Raw genomic sequence first — 26,951 nt, 5'->3', positions numbered from 1 at the left:
GCCAAAATGAGTAAATAACCAAAAAAGAATATGCATATTTTCCGATAATTCTCAGTGCTTATCAGTAGTTCTCATGGCATTCAGGGTATTCAGCGTGTGCAAAAGGGAATTCCAACAATTCGCTTGCCACTAGGCCAATAAAAAGCGGATGCCTGAATTGATCAGTCATCCGTAATCTATCCACCCGTCAAAGCGAAAAACATTCAGGGGATTTAGTCCAACACGGCGTGCATGTTGTCTGAGCTGTGGTGCGGACCGCGCGGTGAGTGATTAAATAAATGAAACTTGAAATTCTTGACATAGTGTGAACATATCTCACGCACGCCAAAAGAGCGCAGGCCCGACTGTGAATCGGTCCGCATGCTAGTGAAACCGCATAATATTGCACTCCTAACCTCATTCGGCATATACCGGGTGTCCCATCTAACTAGAGCCAAGGGTTAAAAAATAAACTATTAGAGACAGGCAAGCAAAACCAGTTGCATATTGGTGGCAGCCATCTTGCGCACCACAGGCGTTTTTTTGTTTCGGATTTAAGTAACAGTTTAATTAGGTTAACTATCTAAATTAATAAATATTGACTTTAGACAACAAATTGCATTTGAAGAGTTGTCGAGCACCTGCGCACAGCGCAGGCAGAAGGTAGCTGTGATACCTTACATACACTCACTTTCGCACAATCTGAAAAAGGTAGCCCAGCGTTACGACGTGAAAGTGGTCTTCTCTGCCCCTCACAAGCTGTCCAAGCTTTGCAGGATCACTAATCCGGAGGCGACCCAGCAGCGTGGCTGTGGCAAAAAACATAGGCGGCCTTATGTTGATTGCACAGAAGGTGTAGTTTACAAAATTCCGTTAAGTTGTGGAAAGACGTATGTTGGCCAAACTGGGAGATGCGTGAACGAGAGGTTAAGAGAGCATGCCTTGAACGTGAAAAATGCACGCGAGGGAAAAGATTTTGAAGGCTTCCTCGCAAGTCACTGTATCACTTGCCTAGATTGTACTCCTGCACTCGATGACACCTCCATAATCAGAAAGAGCAGTGTACGTATGACCAGAGAAATAGCAGAATCAAATCAGATATATAGCCTGGGAGAGGGCTGCGTCAGCACAGCCTCTATCGCCCTTTCACCAAAAGAGCTGACTTTTCTGAGCATGCGCGAACGGTAGCTACACTACGTTTATAAGTGTGAATCCCTTCAATAAAATTTGTCAGTTCAGCGCCCGTCCTTGTCGCCTCGTCTCTGTCCTCGTCTGTTCAGCGCTGCTTTTCCAGAAAACCATGTACCAACAAGCCCAACTCGCCGCATTAACCTTCAGAAACCCCCATTCCGTCATAAGGAAACGCTAAAGAACGATAAGGAAACCCTCACGCGTATTTTTTTTTCCCAGCTCTAAAAAAGCCCGCGAAATACAAAATTAACCACGCGACTAACGCACTTGAGCGCCACGATCGTGCTGCTCTCAAGCGTGGTTTGAGCAAACGAAATCCCCTGCATCCTTGACTCGACGGCCCTGCTGCAGCGACAGGGCAATAGTTTGGCGGCGGCAACTTGCACCGTCATGTGTGCCACTGGCGCACGCAAACGAGAGACCACCCCCAACATGTCAGCCTGACGCTGGCTCGAGGCCGTCGGGTCAAGGATTCAAGTGATTTTGTTTGCCCAAACCACGTTTGAAAGCAGAACAATCTTGGTGCGCAAGTGTTTTAATCACGTGGTTTATTTTGTATTTCGCGGGCTTTATTTGGAGCTGGGAAAAAAAGACACGCGTAAGGGTTTTCTTATCGTAATGACGGAATGGGGGTTTCTGAAGGTGCTCGACAACTCTTCAAAGGCAATTTGTTGTCTAAAGTCAATATTTATGAATTTAGATAATTAAAGTTAATTGCACTATTAATTAATTCCGAAACAAAAAAAAATGCCTGTGGTGCGCAAGATGGCTGTCACCAATATGCAACCGGTTTCACTCGCCTGTCTCTAATAGTTTATTTTTAATCCTTGGCTCTAGTTAGCTGGGACACCTGGTATGGACCTCCTTCACCCCGCGACGTCACGAAGATGCGGTGGCGCTGATGTTAGCAGCGACTTTCGCATGGTAGGCAAAACAGGTTCCGCTTGCCCGTGCCTACCGCAGCTGCCGCAGTTAGCGGCGGCTGCTTCAAGCCTGTGCACTGCAGAAGCAGCATATATTGACCAGCTGCGTCACTGCTGGATCCGCGTAGTAGCATAAAAAATATTAAATTAGCCTCAATAGGTTTCTCGCGCATAAATGCCGCATTCGGAAACTGGCTAACAGGCATTGGGCCACGGTAGTAAAGCGCGAAGTCTGGGAGTCGATAGGCACTGCCACTCAATGCACTTAATAGCATGCAAGTTACTGCGTTCATTCACCTGAACTTCAGGATAGTAGGCTGATAATTGCTCAAGGAAAAAAAGACATAAGTAGCTGCACACATACTTATCACCTTGAGCCGGGGTGCCGACAGGTTCATTCGCCCCCAAGGAATGCGTTTTTTTGTTAATAGCACACCATGTTTTAATGGCGCGTTTTGTGACATTTAATATTTACTTGAAACTGTTTCTTGATATGACGACGTAATTATTTCATTCGAGTAGAAAGAAGTCTGGTAAGTTGTGTCAATCTTGCGCGGTCGCGTTGGTGTGCTTAGAATAGCGTACCTTAAGTGTGCTAAACGCCATATGCTTTTTCATTGTATCATGCATGTGTCATGTTTCATGAGGTAATACATGATCGCGAAGCTTGTTTGGAAAGAAGCAGCCGCAGGCGTGCTACTAACAGACACGTGGCGAGATTGAGAGGGGACGCGGCACGAAAACTGTTTTCGTTATTCATGCATGCGGTATGTAACTAAACTTGGTGCAAATATGAAATTCCTACGCTAGTTTCAGTCACTCCTTTTATTTATAGCCATACCTGGTGCAGTTCTGGGCAATTATAATTAACACCGTCGTCAAGTCCCCCCAAGGTCTCAAATAATTGAGTAGATAGTGCGCAGTTTTTTTTATGCCAGCATGTACATAAAGCCCTGTTCTCTATGATGACGCGATTAGTTCTTTTTCTATATGATCAGTACTTATGCATGCATAGTTACATGAAAACGTTTCTTACAAAAAATAACTAACACAATACTGCACGTGTAGGGCAAAAAATCGAGATTTATTACGCTCCTCAACGTCTCAGGAATAGTTTGCGACAAATGGAAGCATTTGATTTTCATGCGAATTACGAAGGTGAGTGATCCAGTCGCAGAAAATGTGAGAGGTCAGAAAACGAACCTTAAAGTTTATTCCCTCGTTTATGGCATCTTCACTTTCGCTTTGGTCAAAGAAATGCGGCACTGAAATCAAAGAAATTACCACACAATTTTTGACGACCACACTTCTAAAAAGCGTAATTTATAAATTTGTATTCAATATTTTGCTATAATTTTCAGTCACGAAACTAGACTTCAGGGCTAGGAAAGAAAATAATTCTAGAAATCAAAAATTTTCACCAAATCGACCAGCTTAACGAGAGGACAAGTCGGCCTGACTGGTGCGTGGTCATGCGGCTAAAAACAGCGCCAAGCGAGACAGGAGATCGGGGACACGACGCTGTCCCCACTTTTCGCGCAGCGCGACACGTACGTATGTCAGCAGACGATGAGCGCACGTCTGCTCCGACGAAACAACGCCAGCACTTCCCCTCACTACTGTCCCGAAGTAAAATGATTCCGGCTAGTGCAGAGTGTCAAAACTTGTTTTATTCAATGCCTAGCGCATAAATAAACGGCAGGAACGCTTTCAACATGTTTACTACTAACCATATATACAATACACAGTGGCAAACTATTTCTCTTTATAGGCCGCACGTGGCCAACGCGAGCTCGTGTACTTCGACAAATTACTAAGTTGGAAGCATCGACCATTGTTATGATTCGCAGAAACTGGAAACGCGCCTACAAGCCTTGAAAACCCGCGCTCAACACCTATCCGCGACGCCACTCCCCGACCTTTTGCCTACCACGAGCTCGCTAGCGACTGCAGCGCCACCTCGTTTGTTTACAAACATGCAGGAGGTCCATACAGGGTGTCCAGGCTAACTTTAGCCAAGGGCTAAAAATATATATGAGGTAGGCCAGGGAAACCACCTACATAGACCTACCAACCGGCTTGCGAATCATAGGCAATATTTTTGTTTTGCAATTAATTGCTCTAGTTAGCTGGGACACCTGGTATACAGGGTGTCCAGGCTAACTTTAGCCGAGGGCTAAAAGATAAGATATTTGAGGTAGGCCAGGGAAACCACCTACATAGACCTACCAACCGGCTTGCGCATCATAGGCAATTTTTTTGTTTTGCAATTAATTAATTCGCAATTAAGATAATTTTTCTAAATGCGCAAATAATTATTTTAGACAGCAAATGTGAATAGCAAAGTTGGAGAGCACCTTCAGAAACCCCCATTCCGTTTATTTGCGAGGAAGAAAGCCTCACGTGTATCTTTTTTCCGAGCTCCAAAGAGAGCCCGCGAAATACAAAAAAGTCACGTGACTAGCACGTTCGTGCGCCCGATTGTGCTACTACTCTCAATCCTGGCTTGAGTGAACGAAGTCAGCTGCTGGCATGGCGCGACAACCCCATTACTTCGGCAGGCCGATATGTCGACGGTGGTTGCACCGTCGGCCGCCTGCACCGTCACGCTTGCTGGCTCCCGCGGGCGTCGCTATCCAAAAACAAGTCTTTCCACAAACTGTAATGCAAAAGATAAAAGAGAATGCTTGTAACGAGAAGAAAACCGCGGTGATGAGAACTTAAATTTGTGTTTGAGACTGCACGCGAAAAATAGTTGGTATAATAGATTGTATTGTTTGTAAATAGTTTGTATAGTGCCTCATATGTCGGCAAGCAGCGGAAAATCTAATAGCGGCAGGCAACGCTGTTCACAACAATCCCATGTGTTTTTTCGTTATCTCCAAGCTCTCCAAGCGGCGAGCCAGCCAGCGGCAGAGTCGTTGGCGCAATATATTGAGGGGGCCCGTTATTCCTTGATACTACTCCTCTAGAGTACTTGTTAAGTGTTTGAATCTCAAGCTTAAGAATAGTTTTGCCATTAGCTTAACCAGATTGAGAGTTCCTCAGGAAATTACAATGATTATACGGCGACTTCTGGGAACTGAACACAATGTTCTTACTTTCGGATTGCGAAGTCTCCACAGGTTGTCCGGGAAAATGAGAGCATGGCAAGCCCACAGCTTCGGTGGCATCGAAAGCGTCTTGCTTGAAGAGACCCGCGTGCCACAGCTCACTTCCTCAAGCGATGTTCTGGTTAAAATACATGCAGCCAGTGTAAACCCACTTGACATAGCGATGTTAGGTACCCGCGCATATCGTTCACATTTTATGTTCGGTTGTTGGGCTTTTTGAGACGCAGCTGAAACGCGAGTTCTCAACATGTGTTCTTTTCCAGATGGATACGGAAGAAACGTTATAGACGTCCTGAGGACGCTTCAGTACTTCCCCAACAACAAGGAAAGATTTCCCGTGATCCTAGGGAGAGATTTTTCCGGCGAAATCGTCAGTGTTGGACATGGTGTCAAGAATTTTCAAGTTGGAGACGAGGTGAGGATGTTCAGAATGGCAGAGCAGCAAGCTGGCGCGCACGTATGTCCAACGTGGACGTAATAATATGCGCTTTCAACACTGGACCTTATGTCGTTGGCCGTTTCCCGGTGCGATTAAACCATGCAAAGATGTATGCACGTGGCAGTTACCACTTCAGTCACTGCGCTTCTTCGAAGTGTAGGGTCACACCAACTAGCCGCCAAACCACTGTTGCGCGGAAGCAGGAAAACTCAAATTCTTTTTTTCGTACTACTCTTATTAAATATTATTGTTGTTACTGCTGTGGTCTGTATCGTACTTGAGTGCGCTCTACCGGTCCTCGGTGGTCTACGCTGTGGCAGTGTGCGCACGTTTCGTTTCCTTTGCAGGTGTGGGGTGCTACCATGGCCGGCCGGCAGGGGTCACACGCGGAATACATTGTGGTACCTGCGAGCATTGTACGTCCCTGTACCCTTTAATTATGCATGTATGTTGCTGCCAATGGTGGTATTGTGAGTGAAGTGTTCACAGGAGTGCTCAGCTGTGCTCCCTACTGTGCAGATATCAAGAAAGCCAAAAACTAAGGACCACCTGCAGTGTGCGGCTTTGCCCTATGCAGGTTTAACAGCATGGGCTGCCATCCGCACTGTGGGCAACCTCAGCCGGTACACCACTCGAAGTAAAAGGTAAGCCTCGAGCAATGTTTCCGCACAAAGTTTAGTGACGTGATAACATTGCGTCTTTGGTTCAAGATCTTTTTCCAAAGCATGTTAGCACAGAAAAGCCAAGCACCAGACCAGGTGAAATCTTGTCATCATCATCATCAGCCTGACTATGCCTACTGCAGTCGAAGGCCTCTGCCATGTCTCTCCAATTGACCCTGTCCTTTGCCAGCTGCGGCCACCTTATCCCTTCAGATTTCTTAATCTCACTTGCCCACCTAACTTTCTACCGGCCTCTGGTATGTTTGCCTTCTTTTGGAACCCAGTCCATTATCCTTAAGGACCAGCGGTTATCTTGCCTTGCATCACATGCCCTGCCCAAGCCCATTTCCTCTTGATTTCGACTAGGATGTCATTAACCCATGTTCATTCCTTCACCCACTCTGCCCGCTTCCGGTCTCTCAACATTACAACTATCATTTTCCTTCCATACCTCGCTGCGTTGTCCTTTAGCTGAACGCTTTTCGTCAGCCTCCACATTTCTGCCCCGTAGGTGAGTACCGGTAAGATACAACTGTTGTATACATTTCTCTTGGGGGATATTGGTAAACTGCCTTTGATGATCTGAGAGAACCTGCCATATGTGCTCCACGCCATTTTTATTCTTCTAGTTATTTCCCTGTCATGATCCGGATCAGCAGTCACTATCTACCCTAAGTAGATGTATTCCCTTACCACTTCCAGCACCTCTCTACCAATTGTAAACCGCTGTCCCTTTGCGAGACTGTTGAAGATTACTTTGGTTTCCTGCATGTTAATTTTTAGACCCACCGTTGTGCTCTGCCTGTCTAACTCATTGATCATGCTTTGCAGCTCATCTCCTGAGTGACTTAGCAAGGCAATGTCATCAGTCAATCGCAGATTACTAGGGCATTTTCTATTATCTCTTATCCCCAACTGTTCCCAAACCAAGCTTTGGAATACCTCCTGTAAACAGGCGGTGAATAGCATTACGAGATCGTGTCCCCCTGCCTGACACCCTTCCTTATTTTAATTTTATTGCTGGCTTTATGGAGGACTACGGTAGCTATGCAGTTATAAATATCTTCCAGTACCTTCACACCTACAAGACTCTTCTACACCCTGATTCCACAATGCCTGCATGACTGCTGAGGTTTCCACTGAGCCAAATGCTTTCTTGTTATTATGCTTCATCCTGACCAGACGGTATTTTGTCGAACGTTAGACTTCTTGTAATCAACAAAGGCTATACGGGTTGTCCCATATAACTTGAGCCAAGGTTTTAAAAATGATAGGCACTCCAGACGCAAACAGAACCAGATGTGTAATGTTGGCACTAGCCTATAGTTACTGACGCTAATTTTTATTTTCTCCTTAAGTAATTAGTTATGCTCAATTAATCTATTTCTTAAGTATTGGCTGCAGACCCAAAGTATGATTGGCAAAGTTGTAAAGCACCTTCAGAAACCTCTCAATAAATTGTTTCTTGCACGATATATCTCATGTAGTCCTTTTTTCCGCGTTCCAAAGAAAGCCTGCAAAATAAGAAATATTACCATGTAATGGGATGATTGCACTCAGTTATTGTACTGCTCTCAAGCGTGCGATGAATGAACAAGGTTGGCTGCTGCGAGACTGCGGCCCTCGACAAGGTGCTTTGCCTGATGTAGGTGTCTGGGCATGCGGCTTTGATCGCGTGATGGCGCAAATGCATGCTGCTGGCCATGTGTTGCCACAACAATAAAGCATCCAAGGCTATGAAAAAGAAAAGAAGAAAACAGCATTTCAATTCTGCTTGAAAGAAGGAGTAGACAAGGCACGTGAGAATGATGGAAGACAAGGCGGCTTCAACAGTTTTGCCTTTGTATACAAGTGACCTTGTAGTAGTTTTCGAATTTAACGATACTACAACTTTAAACTTTAGTGTTCGAATGACAGTGGATAATTCACACGACAAAATTGAGTAATGGTAAAAAACAACCTTGGCTATATTCAAGCAAGGTTACGCATGTCTTCTTCAGACAATGACTTGGAGACAAGGACGTGGAGACATGTTCTGTAAAAATTTTCTCCAGGCGTGTATGCAAGTGTTCGCAGTGTGAGTGTTGAAGTTGGAATGTCAAAGTCTTCAGTGTGGAGAATATTGAAGAAGAGACAATGTCATCCATACTACGTGCAGCTGCACCAGATGTTGGAGCCTCATTATTTCCAAAATCAAAAGGACTTTGCAAACTGGATTCTAATCAAGACGGAAGAGGACCAAGGCTTTGTCAACAGAATACTGTGGACCGATGAAGCTAGCTTCCCACGTAATGCCCAAGTGAACATCCACAACGCTCACTATTGGAGTGACGAAAAGCTTCACTGGGTTTTGAAGACACATCATTAATATCAGTGGTTGCTTAATGTGTGGTGTAGAATTTACAGTGGCACTATCATTGACCCCGTGTTTTTTGATAACACGCTTACAGGCGAAAGTTACGTCAACGATATCCTTGATGGGGCACGCGTGGATTTTCTTTGCGAAGTTCCATTGGCTAGGATCAAGGATATTCGATATTGGGATGATGGTGCTCCTGCTCACGGCAGCAGTAAAGCTTTCAAATGGCTGGATGAAGTCTTCCCAGTGGATTGGATGGCATGGGTCCATTGCTTGGCTGGCACGATTGCCGGATTTAACTCCTCTCAATTTCTCGCTCTGGGGCTATGTCAAGAATCCAGTGTACCGGACACCAACCACAGCATCAGAGAACATAAAAGAAAAAATAAGACAAGTCTGCAACTCCATCCCTTACACCATGATGCCTATGAAACGCCAAATGCCATGTGCCTATGAAATGCCAAATCTGCATTGCAGCAGATGGTGACCTGTTCGCACGCACATTATAACCAAGGGGCACTTTTTGGATTGAAGGTTGCTGAAAAATCATTCCTGCCCTGTCCCCCTCTCAAACCCAATACAATTTGTCCGCAGGCTGCCAGCTCTTGCCCATTTTGAGCATCAAAAAATAAAGCTGCGTTTTTGTTCTCTTTCGTAACCTTGGACACTTCATCGCTTTGGCAACGCTCAGCCAGCCGCATGCCCAAATGCCTACATCAGGCATAACGCACTGTCGCAGGCCACAGTGTCGCTGCAGCCGATCTTGTTTGTTCATCGTGTGCATGGGAGCAGCACAATAACTGAGCGCAAGCTTCCCATCACGTGGTATTTCTTCATATTTCAAGGGCTTTCTTTGGAACGTGGAAAAAAGACCACATGAGATGTATCGTATAGAAAGCAATTTATTGAAAGGTTTCTAAAGGTGCCCTACAACTTTGCATATCACAGTTGGGTTGTGTAGCCAATACTTAAGAACTTTATTAATTAAACGAACTAATCAGTTAGTTATAGGGAAAATAAATATAGCCTAACTCTAAACTAGTGCCAACATTATGCATTTGGTTCAAGTCCAAAGTTCCTTCCATTTTTAAAACCTTTGCTGAAGTTATGTAGGACAACCTGTACATTACATAGGGGTTGGTTATATTCTGCGCATTTTTCTATCACCTGACTGATAGTGTGAATGTGGTCTACTGTTGAGTATTCTTTATGAAAGCCTGCCTGATCATTTGGTTGATTGAAGTCTAAAGTTGTCCTCACTCTATTGGTGATTACCTTAGTAAATACCTTGTCTGCAATGGATAGTAAGCTGATCAGTCTAATTTTTCAAGTCCTTAACATCTTCTTTCTTATGAATTAAATAACGTTAGCATTCTTCAAAGCTTTCGGTATGCTCAAGGACATAAGGCAATGCATATACAGGGTGGCTAGTTTTTCTAGCACAGTCTCCCCTCCGTCCTTCAACAGATCTGCCGTTACCTGATCCTCACCAGCTGCTTTCCCCCTTTATTTGCACATACTATCAGTCCTAACTCGGACCCAGATAGGGGTAGGCTCCTAAGGCTTTCTTTTCTTCCTCGTTCATTACTGGTGGGATGTCTCATTGCTGTGACACTGCCTCGCTCATTAACCTTCTGATTACATTGGCCACTATATAGATTTGTGTAAAACTCTTTGGCTACCTTAACTATCTTATCCATATTGCTAATGACATTGCCTTGCTTGTCCCTTAGTGCATACATCTGGTCGTTACGTATGCCTAGTTTCCTCTTCACTGCTTTTAGGCTACCTCCTTTCTTTAGAGCATGCTCAATTCTCTGCATATTAAACTTCCTTATGTCGGCTACCTTGCACTTATTTATGAACTAGCTCTGCCAGTTGTGTTCTGTATGTAAGGGTAGACACTTACATGCTTTGTTGTTTTTAAATCAGATCTTTCGTCTCCCGAGATAGCTTGCTGGTATCCTGTCGACCCATGCTATCGCTTACTTCTACTGCGCACGTTGACGAAGAAGAAGGAGCGCCGACCAAAGAAAACAAAAAACAAAAACAAACGTTTCGGCTCCCGTACGGGAGCCTTGTTCACATTGAAATGAAGCAAGCAGCACAGTGGCATTACATATGCTTGAAAAGAGGGCGCAGGGAGCGTGCGTAGATTGGGTTAAGATTTCCATCGTTGCGGTTGAGGGTGTGACTAGTAGTTTGGATGATTAATGATTCCAAGTGCAGGTGAGGGTATAGCTTCTTTTCCGTTGAAAGCACGTGTGCCCGACCCCAGTCGATGTCATGGCCTGTAGATACTGCGTGCTCGGCGATAGCATTTGAATCCACTTTTTTGTTACGTACATCGTTACTATGTTCTTTTAGCCGCCTCTCGAAATTTCCGGTTTCGCCAATGTATGCGTAGTCACAGTCGGAACAAGGAACCTTGTACACTACGCCTGGATATTTTTCTTTGGGAAGAGGGTCTTTGACATTTACCAACGCATGGCGCAGTTTTCTTGTCGGAACGTGGGCGATATGAACACCAAAGGTGCGCATGATGCGTGCTAAAGCCTCGCTTAGTCCGGGAGCATAGGGCACGGCAGCACGTTTCAAGGGTAACAGAGGAGTATCGCTTGCTGGGCGACATAACTGTTTTTCCACAGATTGCACAAATGAGGTCGGGTAGTTGTTGCTTGAAAGTTCTTGTCGTACAGTTTGAAAATCAATGGTCTGGTCTTCAAGGGAGCTGCAGATGCGTTGCGATCGTCAACATGTTTGTCCCCGACCAGACGAGTTTTCGTCGAACTCTCGACTTCATCTACTGCACACTTTGCAGGTATCTGTGAGATATTGTTCATTTTTTTAACATTAAGATCGTCTTCCTGAGTTAAAGCCAAATATCTGTTCTGCAGCAATATCCTGAATTCCTCTACTTTCCCTCTTACCGCTAACTCATTAATGGTCTTCCACTTCACTAGTTTCTTCCATTCTCTCCAAGTATAAGCTATTTCGAGACCTTACCATTCTGGGGTCACAACTACGCACCTTTCCAAGGGCCTCCACATCCTGAACAATGCAGGTTCAACGCATAGTATGAAGTCTGTTTCATTTTCAGTCTCACAACTGGGGCTCTTCCACTTCCACTTCCTGTTCTCTCATTTGCGGAAGAAGATATTCATGATTAGTAAATTATTTCTCTCTGCAAACTCTACCTGCTACCCCTGCTCTCTGTAAACTCTACCCTTGCTATTCCTGGAGTCTTTGCCATAGTCGCCTAGTGCCTGGTCTCCGGCCTGTTTCTTGTCTACCTGCGCATTAAAGTCACCCATCATTACAGTGTACTGTGATTTTACTTTGTTCATTGACAATTCTGTGTATTCATAGAAGCTTCCAACAATCTGGTCATTATGGCTGAGGTAGGCATGTGGGCCTGTACCACCTTCATTTTGTACTCTTATTAACCCTAATTACAATAAATGCCACCCTTTCATTAATACTATAGAACTCCTTTATGAGCTACGTCCTGAATAATGAGGAATCCCACACCTTGTTCTCATCTGTCTACTAATCCACGATACCACAGTGCATGCCCGCCCCTTAGTACTGTATACGCCTCACCTGTCCTCCTAACCTCACTAAGCCCTATGACATTCCATTTAGTACCTGCTAGTTCCTCGAACATCACTGTTAGTCTAGCCTCACTGGATAAGGTTGTAGTGTTAAACATTGCCAGGTTCAATTTCCAATGGCAGCCTGTCCAGAGCCAGAGATTCTTAGCACCTTCCGCTGCATTCTGCTCTGGTGAGGAGTGCGTTGTCGGTTCTGGTAACCGAGATCAGGCCACATCTCAGGCCTGGGCATGTAATTCCGTCAACACGTTTTTTTTTTGTTTTCACGTATCCGGTGGAGCATTGCGCGGCACCAGGATTCAAACCCCGGTCCTCTTGCACGCAATGTGGATGCTCTACCTCTACACCATCACTGTAAAAACCCGCATACAATACGGACCCGCATATAATATGAGAGGTAATTCGGGGATAGCAAGAACGGAAAAAAAGTTTTCATTCGCATATAATGCGAGTAAGCCAGTCGCGTTGAAGACGTTCCGGAAGACGCGAAAGCTGAACATCTGTAGTCGGTGTTTCAGTGATCGTCGTCGTCGAGTGTACTGGCTTCCGAAAAGCCCTTATCAGAGGTACCTTTCCAGTAAAACATGTCTTCAGTACCTCCGAGCGTGTGTGATGTCCCGCATTTCTTGAAATTAAAATCGGCGAGTTCCTCGGGATGGCTAGCCCAATCATCTGCCATCCAGCTGCACAGAGTGGCTGCAGAGGCCCGCGTCGAAATTGAAACTACCGACGTATGCCACCACTGGGTAGCGCCTCCTCTCACTTGAAGCGTGGTGGTAACGGCACTTGATAATTACTAAACCGGAACTGCGAATTTTGGCTGAAAATTGTTTGGATCCACATATAATGCGAGGTGGAAGTTTGACATGCTAAAATCTGGAAAAAAACCCCGAATTATACGTGTTTTTTTTTAAACGGTTTATTATATATACACCAAGTACAGCATTTCAATTCAGCTCCAACACAGTTCTAACAAGGCTGCTTAACTGGCCCACTGGAAAACCAGTTGGTACCCGGCGACACTGCATATTGAACCCAGCACCTCGTTATGCAAGGCAGACACAGTAGAAGCATCTAAAAGCATTCCCTGCAGAATATAATACAGATGAACATGGCAAGGGGACTCGGTAGATCTGAGAGCCTTTGAGTTTCAAATTACATTTCATGCATCAGATTACCAGGAATGTTTTACACTTTTTTTTTTACATTTGTCATTCTCTCCCATTTCTTTCAAAGGTGGTATGCTAGCTCAAAAGAATTCTGCTGTGTCGAATATACGAAGTGGCACTACAGACCATTGAGTTGTACATCTTCTGTTGTCTCTTTATTGCACGTATTCTTTTCATGCTAGGTGCTTAGTCTTGGGAGCCTCCGGAGGTGTTGGAACCTTTGCAGTGCAGGTAAGTTTTACTTCGTTCTGTCAGTCGCTTGTTTCAGCTCCAGCCTTATACCCCTGTCAGACGGGACTTCTTCTCGGCCTTTGCCGTAAAGTTGTCTTATTGCACTAAAGGAGGAAAACTGAAAAGGAGCAGCGACGCTGCTACACGGAAAATCCAAAGGAGCTAGAACGCGGCCTCCGTGAATGCCAAAAGTCACCGCTGTGTGTGAAGCGGCTCTAGTAACATTATAAAATTAAAGCAGACGGCAGCACTTCAGCTAAGAGTGCTTTCGTTTATGTTGGAAAAAGTAGCTATCACGATAATAAACGAGCGTTCTGACGGTGAGAAACGGATATTTTGAAACAAAGTTTCTTTTTTTTTTTTTTTTCATCGTTCTCGGTCCGACCACGGTAGGCGCACTTTTCCGTTCGGCTCCTCGTTGTGTTCGAGAAGCGTGCTTTGTTGCTCGTGTCTTTGTGCACACAAGCAAACTCAAAACACGCACACAACAAAGAGCAAACGAAGAAAAATCAGCAAAGCGAGATGCGCAAGTACGTGTGTGTCGATGCGGCTGCTGAGAAGCGTACAAGTCCTTTCTTAGCAGAGTGGATGTCTTTAGTCATAGCCTCCTCTACGGTTAAGTGCACTGTAACGCAAATTTAACCATTAAATAAGATAAATTAGATATTTTTTTACGGTTTCAAAACTAAAAATTGCGTCAATTTTTTATTCTTTAAGCTCGCTAGCTGGCACTGCCGTCTGGGTTGCTCCTTTAAGCAACTTTAAGGCCGCTGACGGCCGCCTTTATTGCTACAGACCTTTATCGCAAAGGTCTCGACGCTTTGCCGTGTAGATGCGCGTCACACGCCTTTGGGGCAAAGGACCTTAATTTCTAAGGCCTTACAAGTGCCCGTGTGACAGGGGTATTAGTCGGTACCCATCCTTTTGAAGCACTTTTGCGCCTAGGCCTCTGTATAGCTCTGCTGTTTTCTTTCATGAATCTGGGTAAAACTCCAAGAATGGTTAACCGTGTCTGTTTACTCTTGCACTACATTGCACACGATCCGATATGATCACAAGCAGGAGTATGAGTGTCTTTTCCCTGGCTTGTTAGCAGCTAGGTGTGAATGCTTCGCCTTTGCAGCTACTCAAAGCTTGGAATGGGATTGTCACAGCCACGTGTAGCACTGGAGCGGCAGAGCTGGTTTCAAAGCTTGGCACAGATAACGTCATTGACTACACCGCACCAGACTACGAGGCTCAGCTACTGCAAGGCCCCAGGTGTGTGATGGTAGCTTGAGGAGCACTCCTCAGGCTGCCTTGCTGCGAATACCCGCACGGATGCTGTATAGAAAAATACGGATGACAAAGACTACTGTGCATATTGGTTAACACGAATTCCAGTAGTGGCACACAGGCTAGCATGCCCCACAACAGGTGGTCAGCGGGTTCGTTTGCTATGCAGATGAAAAGGGAGTGCAGAAAAGAGGGCAGCAAAAGAAAGAGATAAATGCTCAGCCTATAGGTGAACAAGTGTTGCACATGGCGGATTTCTACTGTGCCAAGAACAGCCACAGTGTGCAGCTGGCCTTCTAGAAGGTTACATGTGATGGGCACATTCTGTTCTTCAACTGGTTTTCCAAGAGCATAAGGGTCACCATCGGTCGGCTGTAAACATTAGAGCAGATATCGTCCTTCTACAGGTGTAAAAGAGCTGTTGTTCCTCAATAGGCTGAAACCTACAGCTACTGAATGGTTGGCTAAAGGCACTGTGGCAGGGTTTTCGAAGGACATTTTTTTTAACAATTCCTTGCTTCCTCATATGTTCCACCTTTGCTATGCCACTTTACTCTCGACATAGTCAGGTGCATCTGTGCAACTCAATATTCCAGCCACTTGTGCTCACCTGACCAGATGCAAGGTCCCATTGGTTATGGAGGCCTCTGTATTCATGCACTGCATGACAAAGGTAATGCTTGGCACTGTAACGCCCTGTTTTATTTTCCTGCTGCGCTAGCTTTTCTTGTGGCCACCAGCCTTCTTTGCTATCAGGGTGTCCACACTTGGACCCAGTGCTAGGTTCAATGGTGGGGGTGGTTGAAGAACTGGCCCCTCTAAGGGAGATGCCACGAGGTGTTGGCCTTTTCGTCTGGAGAAACCACAAAGTCTGGGTATTTAGAGATGAGGAAAAGAGAGTGGTAGCATCAGGTTACTCGTGCTCCCTCTCATACAAATTAAATGGCACACAAGGAAGAACCAAAACACAGGCACTGAATTGCCGCATCGTGGTTCTTGTGATCCTGTCTGCCTTGGCTGAATGAGTTATTGCTTGAATGACCTAGCTTAAGGGGGCTCTGAAACATCTTCCAAGGAGAGCACATTAAAATCACTGCATTGTGTTGTCATGACTCATGAACACCTGAGTCAAGTAATCCAGTCCTACACGCAGCAGAGGACCCACAATCACGCGCAAACATTGGCGAGCCCTTTCCGGCAACTTTTTCATGCTTGCACCCTCCTCCGCTGCATTACTTCTATGTATACCAGTTGAGAAATAGCTATTGGTTAGATTCTTTCAGACATCGGGCATAAGTGGCGTAGCTCCGGCTCCAGCGGTGGGGCCAGCGGAGGAGCGCCGACTTTTCAGTGTGCACAAAGTGACGAGAAGAGAAAGAAAGCCATGAAGATGCTGAAATTCAAATTTTGACTTTTGACATTGCATTTTTTTTAAAATGCAGTGATACAATCTAACAGGCGATAAACCAGCACCCTCGCAGGCTGACTAGAGGCAAATTGAACAGCAAACCAAACGGTACGGTAGTTTCGGATTCCGGTGCGCAGCGGCTGTTACAGTAAGTTTTGCTTTGCCAACTGTTGATCCGGGAAAGCAACCACCACTATGAGCAAGCCGAATAAATGGCACGCAATTCTTCCCCTTTCTAGTCGCACCTTTTGTAGCCACACACAGCGATGCAGCCACAGCAGTCTAGCACAGCAGGGAGTGTAAAATGTGCGAGTAAAGTTGTTTTTTTTAAACCCAGGTAATAAATCGGTTGTGTGCAAATTACGCGTGGGCGCAGATTATGCGGGTAATTACGGTATTTGTCATGTGCAGTTGCTTATCCATCCCCGTAATATGGGCATCTGATGGAACAGGCACAGTGAAGAGCACGCACAGCTTCCACTGTTAACAACGGTGTCTTGACACACTGTCAGCCCAATCATTGCACTTAGTTCATGACGTCCATTGCTTTGGTGTGTTACACGAATATGTTCATTGAAGTGCAAATTTCTTGGGCAGCTATGAGTGCCAAATGAAGAGGGGAAATATATATTCAGTTGCACCATTGAAGTGGAGCTGCTGAGAAGGTGGGTTTGTAGCCAGGTGCAAGATAACCGCTGGTCCTTGAGGGCAACGGAGTGTATTCCAAGAGAAGGCAAGCGTAGCAGGGGGCGGCAGAAAGTTACGTGGGCGGATGAGATTAAGAAGTTTGCGGGGATACGTTGGGCACAGCTGCCAAAGGACAGGGTTAATTGGAGAGACATGGGAAAGGCCTTTGCCCTACAGTGGGCGTAGTCAGGCTGATGATGATGATGCAGCTGTCCTCAAGCTTTGAAGCACCCGTACACTCAGTAACTGTTTGCTGCTAGCTTAAAGCAGAAGCGATAAGGAGTGTGTGCTTTCATGTTAAAGCACACTGGTAGTAGGTGCTAATAGCTATTCCATATCAAGGTTCCTGTCGATTACACTTGGTTGCCCTTTGCAGATTTGACTTCATCCTGGACTGTGTTGGGACACACCAGGGCAGCCTGTCTCCAACCAAGCTCCTTCACAGGGGGCGCCTCTCAACCTACGTCACAGTTGTGTCACCAGTGCTGAGGAACACTGACGACTTTGGGCTGGTGCCAGGAGCAGCACTGTCTGCCTGCCAGGCCCTGCAGCTGACTGCCAAGGTGGGGGGCCATCCATTCATTCCGTGCTTTCTGGCTTGGGATGGCCTGCAACAACCAAAACCAGTTTGGCTGGAGGTGTGTGCATCCAGTCTGGGGCATTGACAGCTTAAGTGATAGTGTGTCGTTCTGAGATTACCCAACACTCATGGGCTAATACATTTGTCAATCATTGCACTGGTACTTTACATCCACTGTGGTAGGCTTAGCGGCTGCGGAACCCTAGTGAATCGTGGTCACGGTGGCTGCATTTTGATGCAGGTGAAATGAAAAAAAATGCCCATGTGCTGTGCGATGTCACTGCGCACTGAAGGACCCAACTTTGGGATGTTAAACCCCGCACACCATAACATACCGGTACTTTTACATCAGAAGCAGGCAGGCTGCACTCTGAACATGTCCGTCATCCAAAGGCACTGGAGATGTGTATTCCTGTTTATTAACTGTTCTCTGCTGCTCTGCATCACGTTTTGTTGTATGACCACAGCTTTGTTGTGCCACGACTCCCGCACTGACCGAGTGCTGTGCCAAGAGGAAGGAGAACAGTGTTTGTTCTGTCATGGCTTTTCACTTCAGCTGGATGTGGTTCAGTGTTGTGTGCCCATTTCTGCAAAGTGCTGGAAATGGCCCCTTGGCCAGCATTTTAGTGCATTTAATGCACTGTGGACACTCACTAAGAGCTGCACTTGTGTATAGACTGCTCCCCCCAGCGAGCTTTATCTTCCAGCATGCTCCGCTTGTGCCAGTAATAGAGACACCCATGAGGTGGAGTGTATGGCAACCATGAAGTGACGCCGATTGGATGGCTAAGAAGAGCATCAGTGCAGGTTGTCTGCTCGTAAATTTTGACTTTGTGGTGTGCGGTGTCCCCAGGTGTTGTTAAAGCTTTGAAAGTTACATTTGAATTTGGAATGCAATGGATGGAACCGAAGACGACTTCATTTACGGGTGTGGCAAGGAAGCAGGGCCCAAGGAGTAGCAACAGCAAAAGTGGTGAAGGAACTTGAAGGTATCTGAAACTAACCACTAGAGATACCGTGAGGCTGTATGGTACAGTATAATAGTTTCTGTAGAATATATTTGAAAAACTCAACTAAAGAATGCCGCTTTCATGCAAGGGTCGTGCCCTGCAAAATTTGTGAAAAAAAGTGCAGCCCTCAGTCAAGCATGTACGGCATTTCGATACCCACCATTTTTTTCATGCCGATAGTCTACTAGCTGTGACAGTGCAGAAGTGATATTATTATGAGGTTAGTTCAGCAGCAGCAACATTAGGCCATACACAGAAGACACACCAGAAAACGGGTCACTCAAGCATTAGCAGCAGCATCCTCGTCTTCGACTGCCCAGCGACACAACGTCGTCTTCGCTTCGCGACTGCGTACTGTAACACTACCCCCCCGCCCCACGGGAGAAGGCACAGACCCAGGGAGGCCTAGGGGGTGGGTGAGAGTGGTAGAGTTTAAGACGGGCGACGTGCACAAGCTGTGTTGAGGGGGCCACGGAAGGAGAGTGGGGGTGCAGCGGCATGAGTTCATAGGTCACATCACTTAGTTGCCTCAAGACGCGGTAAGGACCGATGTAACGAGGCAGGAGCTTCTCACACAGCCCCGCACGGCGTGCAGGGAGCCGGGAGGGTAATGGACGCCACGATGATAAAGGTCGTAACGACGTTTTTGAGTGGTCTGAGATGCTTGGAGACGATCCCTAGTGATTTGGCGGGCGGCGTCAGCACAGGCAATGGCGTCACAAGCATAGCTGCTAGTAGAAGGGTCAGAAGGCAGTAAGCTCTCAAAGGGTAGCAACGGGTCGCGGCCAAAAAGCAGGTAGAAGGGAGAGTATCCAGTGGTATCATGGCGTGAGGAATTGTAGGCGAACGTCACGAAGGGTAAACTGACGTCCCAGTCACGATGGTGGTGGTAGACATACATGGACAGCATGTCCGTCAGGGTGCGGTTAAGTCGCTCAGTAAGGCCGTTCATTTGGGGATGGTAGGATGTGGTGAACTTGTGACGGGTGGAGCAGGAGCGGAGAAGGTCGTGGACCACTTTAGAAACAAAGCAGGGGCCTCGGTCTGTAAGCAGATGACGTGGAGCGCCATGAAGGAAGACGACGTCATGGAGGAGAAAGTCGGCGACATCGGAGGCACAGTTGGTCGGGATAGCGTGCGTGATAGCGTACTGGGTAGTGTAATCGGTTGCAACGGCAATCCACTTGTTCCCAGAAGTTGATGTGGGAAAAGGCCCGAGCAGATCGAGACCAACACGGAAAAATGGCTCAGTCGGAATGTCGATGGGCTGAAGCGGGCCACTAGGCAAGAGCGGGGGCGTTTTCCGGCGCTGTCATTGATCGCAGGCAGTAACGTAACCGCGGAAAGAACGGTAAAGGCCAGGCCAGAAGAACCGCCGGCGCACGCTGTCGTACATGCGGGACACGCCGAGGTGCCCTGCAGTAGGTGCGTCATGAAGCTGGGCAAGGACTGTGGGGCGGAGATGCGTCGGGACGACGAGCAAAAGGTCGGCGCCATCAGGGTGCATATTGTGACGGAGAATATCGTGATGCAGCACGAACAGGCTCAGGTCAGGATCGGGAGTGCCGCATCGGAGGTGGTGGATTATAGGGCGCAGAGATGGATCATGGCACTGCTCGTTGTTGATGTGTAGAAAGTCCGAGATGGACAAAACACAATCGTCGGTATCATGTTTGTGGGAATCAGGAGGATCGACAGGATGGCGGGACGAACAGTCAGCGTCTTGGTGCAACTGGCCGGACTTGTAAACAACAGTAAATGTGTATTCCTGCAAGCGCAAGGCCCAGCGACCCAGTCGGCCTGTGGGGTCTTTAAGAGAGGAGAGCCAACACAAGGCATGGTGGTCCGTAACGACGCAGAAGGGCCGCTCAAACAAATAAGGGCAGAATTTTGTTAACGCCCAAACAAGTGCAAGGCACTCCCGCTCAGTGATGGAGTAGTTACGTTCAAAAGGAGATAGCAGGCGGCAGGCGTAAGCAATGACACGATAGTGGTCGTGCTGGCGCTGAGCAAGGATGGCCCCAATACCATGGCCACTGACGTCGGTGCAAAGTTCCGTAGGCGCAGAAGGGTGGAAATGGGCCAGCACAGGCGGAGCAGTGAGGGCTGCAACAAGTGCGGTGAAGGCGCTAGTTTGGTCAAGGCCCCAGGAGAAAGGCACATCTTTCTTCAAGAGGGAGGCAAGGGGACGGGCCGTGTCTGCGAAGTTCGGGAAAAACCGGCAGAAATACGAGGAGAGCCCGAGGAAACTGCGCACATAGCTCTAGGAACAGGGGGTGGGGAACTCGCGGACGGCAAGACCTTTGTCAGGGTCGGGCTTGACACCAGAAGCATCGACCAAGTGGCCGAGGACCTTGATCTGGCGCTGGCCGAAGCTGCACTTCTTGGAGTTGAGTTGGAGGCCGGCGTGGCGGAAGACGGAAAGGATAGTAGAAAGACGGTGTAGGTGGCTTTCGAAAGTGGGGGAGAAAACGACAACGTCATCCAGGTAGCACAAGCACGTCGTCCATTTCAATCCACGCAGGAGCGAGTCCATCATATGCTCAAAGATGGCAGGAGCATTGTAGAGGCCGAAAGGCATGACTTTGAATTGGTGCAGGCCATCGGGGGTGACAAAGGCTGTCTTCTCATGATCCCGTTCGTCAACAGCAATTTGCCAGTAGCCTGAACGGAGATCAATAGAAGAAAAATAGCTGGCACCATGTAGGCAGTCGAGGGCATCATCAATTCTCGGAAGAGGATAGACGTCTTTCTTTGTTATTCGATTAAGATGGCGATAGTCGACACAGAAGCGCCAACTGCCATCTTTCTTTTTGACCAACACAACAGGGGAAGCCCACGGACTGCTAGAAGGCTCAATAATGTTGTTCGCCAGCATCTTGTCCACCTCCGTCTGGATGACATGGCGCTCAGGAAGGGAGACACGATAGGGCCTTCTGTGTATGGGGCTGGCATTGCCCATATTTATGTGATGGGACACGACGGTAGTTTTGCCGAGAGAACGATTCCCAAAATCGAGGACGTCATTGTAGGAAACTAACAGGGTGGAGTGGGTGGAGGTTGGCGTGGTCAGGTGGCAAATCCGCCGCGATCATGGCAGAAATAAGAGGTCTGGATGTGAAGCTGCCGAGTGGGGATTAGGGAGACCAGCCTGAGGCTCAGCTGCGAGAGCAGAAACTGTGCATTCGGCCAAAGGAAATAGTTCAGCGAGTGCGATTCCACAGGGTAAAACTTGAGTAGAGAGGCTGAAGTTGAGAATCGGAAGGTAGGTGCAGTTACCGATGACGGTCAGGACGGTGTGTGGAAGGTGACATTTCGCTGAAGGACAACGTCCTTGATTGGGTAAGTGACGTAGGCACCATCAGGAATGGGAGGAACCGGGACATTTTAACATAGACTGCAGAATCGCGCGGCAGGCGAGTAAATTCATCGGCACGTAAGCGGGACAGCTTGGAATCGGCGCTTTCAGAGCAGAGCGGCAGGTCCAAACGAAGAAGGCCAGTAAAGCAATCAATTAGAGCCGCATGGGTTGTTAAAAAGTCGATGCCGAGGATCACATCGTGGGGGCAGTGGTCGAGCACAGCGAACAGGACGACTGTAGTACGCCCGGCAATGCAAACACGCGCAGTGCACATTCCAACGACGGCAGCAGCACCGCCGTCGGCGACACGAACGGCTGAGGAAACGGCGGGTGTCACAACCTTCTTCAAACGCCGGCGAAAGGAAGACCACAAGACAGAAATTTGAGCGCCAGTCTCAATCAGAGCCTTAACTGGTGCACCGTCCACGCAGATATCGAGAAGGTCGCGGCGAGAAGCGGGGGTCAGGAGAGGATTATCGGACCGGGTCGTCAATGCAGCGTCACCTCCGGGAGCTGCATTGGTTAGTTTTCCGAATGAGAGCCAGGCAAGGGCGGAGTGGATGGGCGTTGAAGTTGCGGCGAACGGGAGCGACGGATCTGAGGTGAAGGCGAACGGCTGTACCTGCGCGGGGTCGGAGTGTTGCCGTGCGAGAACTCGGGACGGGGAGACATCTGGCGCGGTCTGCAGTCAGCACGACGATCGTAATCAGAACGAAGTCCGTAGTCCATGCGGCGATCATAATTAGAGTTAGAATGAGGTGGGGAAAACCAACGGATGCGGCAGTGGCGGGAAATGTGGCCGACACACGAGCAGGTGAAGCAGATAGGCCGGTCGCCTGAGGTTCTTCAGTCCGCAGGATTCCGGTAGCGATAACGCGGTGGGATGGCCGGAGTCGGTGAAGCAGTGGCAATCAATGGAGCGGTGGTTGGTGTACAGGGCGACGCAGAGGGCAGGCCAGAATTGAGACCCACGTTCGCGAACTCCTGGCGAACAACGGCCTGGATCAGAGCAATCGTAGCGTCAGGCGGCTGAGGGGTGAAGGCGATGGGAGTCATAGCCTCCAGTTCCCTCCGTACAATTCTGGTTAAACAGGCAGGATGGGACGGCTGTTGCAGTGTAGGCAGGCCTTCGCAGAAGGATGTCGCCGCCGTGTTCGGAAGGCGGTCGAAATGGGGAGCAATGCGGCGGTGTTTGGCTTGCTCAAACTGCCGGCATACCTGGAGGACAGAGTCGACCGTTGTGCAGTCTTTGCAAAGGAGCAAGTTAAAAGCGTCGTCAGCGATCCCCTTGAGGATGTGGCCCACCTTGTCGGTCTCTGACATGGCGCTGTCTACCTTACGGCAAAGAGCGAGGACGTCCTGTATGTAAGAGATGTAAGACTCAGTAGATGACTGAGCTCGAGAAGCGAGGTCTTTTTTAGCGCCGAGCTCGCGTCCAATTGGCTTGCCAAATAAGTCGCGGAGCTTCTGCTTACAGGTGTCCCAAGAGGTAAGTTCTCCCTCATGCATCTCAAACCAGACGTGCGCCGTGCCCGCCGATTAGAAGATGACGTTAGCAAGCATGAGGGTCGCGTCCCATCGGTTGTGCTTACTCACACGCTCATACATGGCTAGCCAGACTTCAACATCGACGTCATCGGTGCCACAAAAGGTGCCCGGGTCGCGAGGCTGTGCCACGACAACGGTTGGCACTGGAGTTGACGCTGTGGCCGGAGGTGCGTTGGACGGCATAGCGATGGATTCAACGTGACGACCACTGCGGAGGTCCAGGGCGTGGTGTAGTACTCAGCACAACCTCCACCAAATATTACGAGGTTAGTTCAGCAGCAGGAACTGTAGGCCGTACACAGAAGACACACCAGAAAACGGGTCACTCATGCACTAGCGGCAGCGTCCTCATCTTCGTCGACTGCCCAGCGACACAACAACGTCGTCTTCGCTTCGCGACTGCGTACCGTAACAATATGCTGTGGCTGGTCAGTGGGGCACCCATGTCAGAGATAGGCCTCGCCCTGATCTTGTATGAAGGCATTGGGGTGGGCGCATGACTGGACCGAAACGGCACTACTCACACAGGTCGCGAGAACAGGAAACACAGCATGGTCTACATTTCCATTCCTTCTTACAGGATCCCCATACAGTACATGTGTGCATGCTTGATTTCACCATTTGCCCTTTCTTTTTCCCTTTTCCTATTTTTTTCACCCTCACCTGGAGTAGCACAACAGGCCAACAACTGGGCAAACCTCTCCTGTTTCATTAAAGTCTCTCCTCCTCCTACCTCATTTTGCCTGCAGAGTAGAATCTTGGTTTAAGCTCAGGACCTGTATTGTGTTGCACCAAGCTTGTGTGTTGAGAGGTTTCCGTTGGCATATTTTGTACTCATTGTGCCTCAGGGTTTTTAATGCGTCAACCCCCATGTTGGCAAAAAATCTGTCCATCTGTAGGTTCAGGTGGCAAATTGAAGAGGGGGTACTGTGTCACACTGCAATTGCTGGATCGGATTGGGAGAGTGAAGTGGGGGTACGACATGTCACACGGTGATTGACAGACTGGATCATGGTAGCTGCTCCATTCAGGGGGGAACACTAATGCTAACGGATTTTTAACTACTCGTAGTAGGATTGCCTCAGCAACAGAAGAGCAGTGATGATGTGATTGCTGTGTTCCTAGCTGCTCATTACGTGAGGGAAGCACAAAATTCAAAAGCTTCATCTCGGAGTGCCTCTCAAGATATGCATGCCCCACAGGTGCTATTGGCACAATCTGGTTTTCTCTCTGCACCTTGCAGGAGCTGCTCGATGGCCGCAGTGCGCGTTGGGCTTTCTTCTGCACCAATGCTGATGCGCTAAAGGAGATGGCAGAGCTTGTCGACCTTGGCAAGGTGGGCTGCTGCTGCAAAGCAAACCTCGCCTGTGTTTGTCCCGGTCCCATCATTTGTGCGATAGCCAGCCATCCTCCTCTCCCCTCCCACACCACCTGTAGGAGAGAGGGAAGCGGCCAGTTCGTATAAAAATGCTAAAAGAAGCAATCAGAATTGCTATAGAATTGAAAATGGAATAGAATCAGAATGGAGTCAGATTTGGAATGGATTGGCAAGTCAAAAAAAGCATCAGCCCAATTGGTCGCCCATAAATTCCTGTTGTCCCAACATAGTAGGAACTCACCACGACGCAAAATGTTCCAGACAGTTTGCACCTGGCCACAGATCGATGAGGGTATTTATGTGGGCAAAGAAAGCAGTGGTGATGTGAACCAATTGCACCTTTTGCTGCCCCCCACCCTCATTGCAGGTAACCCCCGTTGTGAGCAGCCCATATCCTTTCATGGAGATCCCCAAAGCCTACCACAAAATGAAGGAAGGCCACGCCAGGGGCAAGATTGTCATCTCACTGGTTGAGCAACAAGGGCCTACAACCAAACTGCAAATGGCATGACTTCACAGAAGCCACAAAAAAGTTGCACGTTCTTGATGCCTGAAGCTACGGCCAGCTCCACTATACAAGTCGCATGGGGAAAAGGGCAGACCACTCTGTACAATCTGTGGCTGCCAGAAATTAAGCTTTCTTGTGGCTTCTGTGTTCTGGAAGCTTCTGTGGACATGTAGGAAATGTTTAGAATGCAAGCTGAATTGTATGTATAGCATATCGCAGGTGCTCTAATGGATTGCATTCATTTTCATTGTGCAAGCTTGCAAGTGGCGACAAATGAAATATGAAAGAAAAAGCGCCAAGGTCTTGGCTTGAACAGTAGCACACTTGAGTTACACACCAATGCTGTGAAGATGGCAATGTCCAATTGTTAATTGAGCCCAGCTGTATATCTTCTCCAGACACCAATGTTTTGTTTTTGTGTGGGTGTTTCAGTTATCTTGTTGATATTTCATTTCACAGTGCTGATACGTACATTTTGATGGAATAAATTGGTTCTGCTTTCAAGGGAGAAAAAGTATGAGGACCTTTGTATTTTTTGTGAAAGCAGCTATCAGCTCATCATAAAGTAAGGTTATGTTAGCAGATTAACTTTCAAGGAAGAAAGATATGCTGACTTCTCGGAAAACTGCTTTCTAAACAGAAAAGGTGGCATGGTCACCTGTCATGATTCATCATGCACTTTCCACACTACTAGCGGTAATGGTTCTGAGGTGAGTGACCTCAACAGCTGCATCATATAAATTGTTCCCAAGAAATAACAGCACTCAGAGTGTGATATTTTGTGCTTTGAGACACTTCTCAGTGTAGTGCGCGGGCAGAAACAGAGGCACAGTGGTGTTGTCGCGCTCACTGTTGCAGCTTTGACCAATTACTCCATTCATTTGCAGTTAACAAAAGTGCCTGTCATCGGTAAATTTATGGGGCTCAATCGTTGGCATGGAAATCCCTTTACACCAGTACGCAAGTGCCATTACTTATGATACGCAGTCCACACCCAATGTGTAGTACATTGTCTGCATGGTAGGAAATGGTTTACCATTTAAAGTATAATAATTTAATTTGGCATTAATGAATTACCTTACTGGTCTAATAATTTAGCAATGTGACTAATCACTCCAGAAAGTAATTTTTCAGCGAATGTAATAAATCCCCTACGAAACTGCTTCCATTGATATACACCACTGCTCTCTGTGGCAGCAAAACTTTGGTCTCTCATACGCCCGATAGGGCACCCCGATAGGGAGAGTTGCGGTTTAAGAACGAAGTATACCTAAATAAATGGCTTTCACATGGCCTTTCTGTTTCAAGCGAGCCGCACACAAGATAAGACCAATGCAAGGTTAAGTACAAAGTCCCGCCGCGCCATCACAATGTCGCCGTGAAAACGAAACTTCTCCCAGTCCATGTCACCAAACCGAGTGGCAGGTCATGCTTCCCCTCGGCAACATTTTAACGAGTTGTCTTGCACGCAGCCGTCAGAGCGAGTTTGATGTTGCAGAGAAGCGCGTCAGATAGC

General features: G+C 47.6%; 1 protein-coding gene and 1 pseudogene across 1 annotated transcript; one reads left to right on the top strand and one right to left on the bottom strand.

Annotated features, from left to right (window-relative positions):
- The first annotated feature begins 4,976 nt into the window (after positions 1-4,976).
- On the top strand, positions 4,977-25,952 carry LOC144098258 (NAD(P)H oxidoreductase RTN4IP1, mitochondrial-like). The gene is made up of 9 exons (XM_077630769.1): positions 4,977-5,376; positions 5,470-5,621; positions 5,993-6,061; positions 6,165-6,289; positions 13,632-13,680; positions 14,804-14,940; positions 17,427-17,613; positions 24,793-24,885; positions 25,295-25,952. Exons 1-9 carry the CDS (start codon positions 5,151-5,153, stop codon positions 25,436-25,438), a joined length of 1,182 nt encoding a protein of 393 aa, XP_077486895.1. The 5' UTR covers positions 4,977-5,150; the 3' UTR covers positions 25,439-25,952.
- On the bottom strand, positions 22,738-23,855 carry LOC144098260 (uncharacterized; annotated as a pseudogene).
- Positions 25,953-26,951: the final 999 nt, after the last annotated feature.

Source organism: Amblyomma americanum, chromosome 7 (assembly GCF_052857255.1).
Source record: "Amblyomma americanum isolate KBUSLIRL-KWMA chromosome 7, ASM5285725v1, whole genome shotgun sequence".
In the NCBI taxonomy this organism is placed as follows: Eukaryota; Metazoa; Arthropoda; class Arachnida; order Ixodida; family Ixodidae; genus Amblyomma; species Amblyomma americanum.
This window is presented reverse-complemented; position numbering and strand designations above follow the sequence as displayed.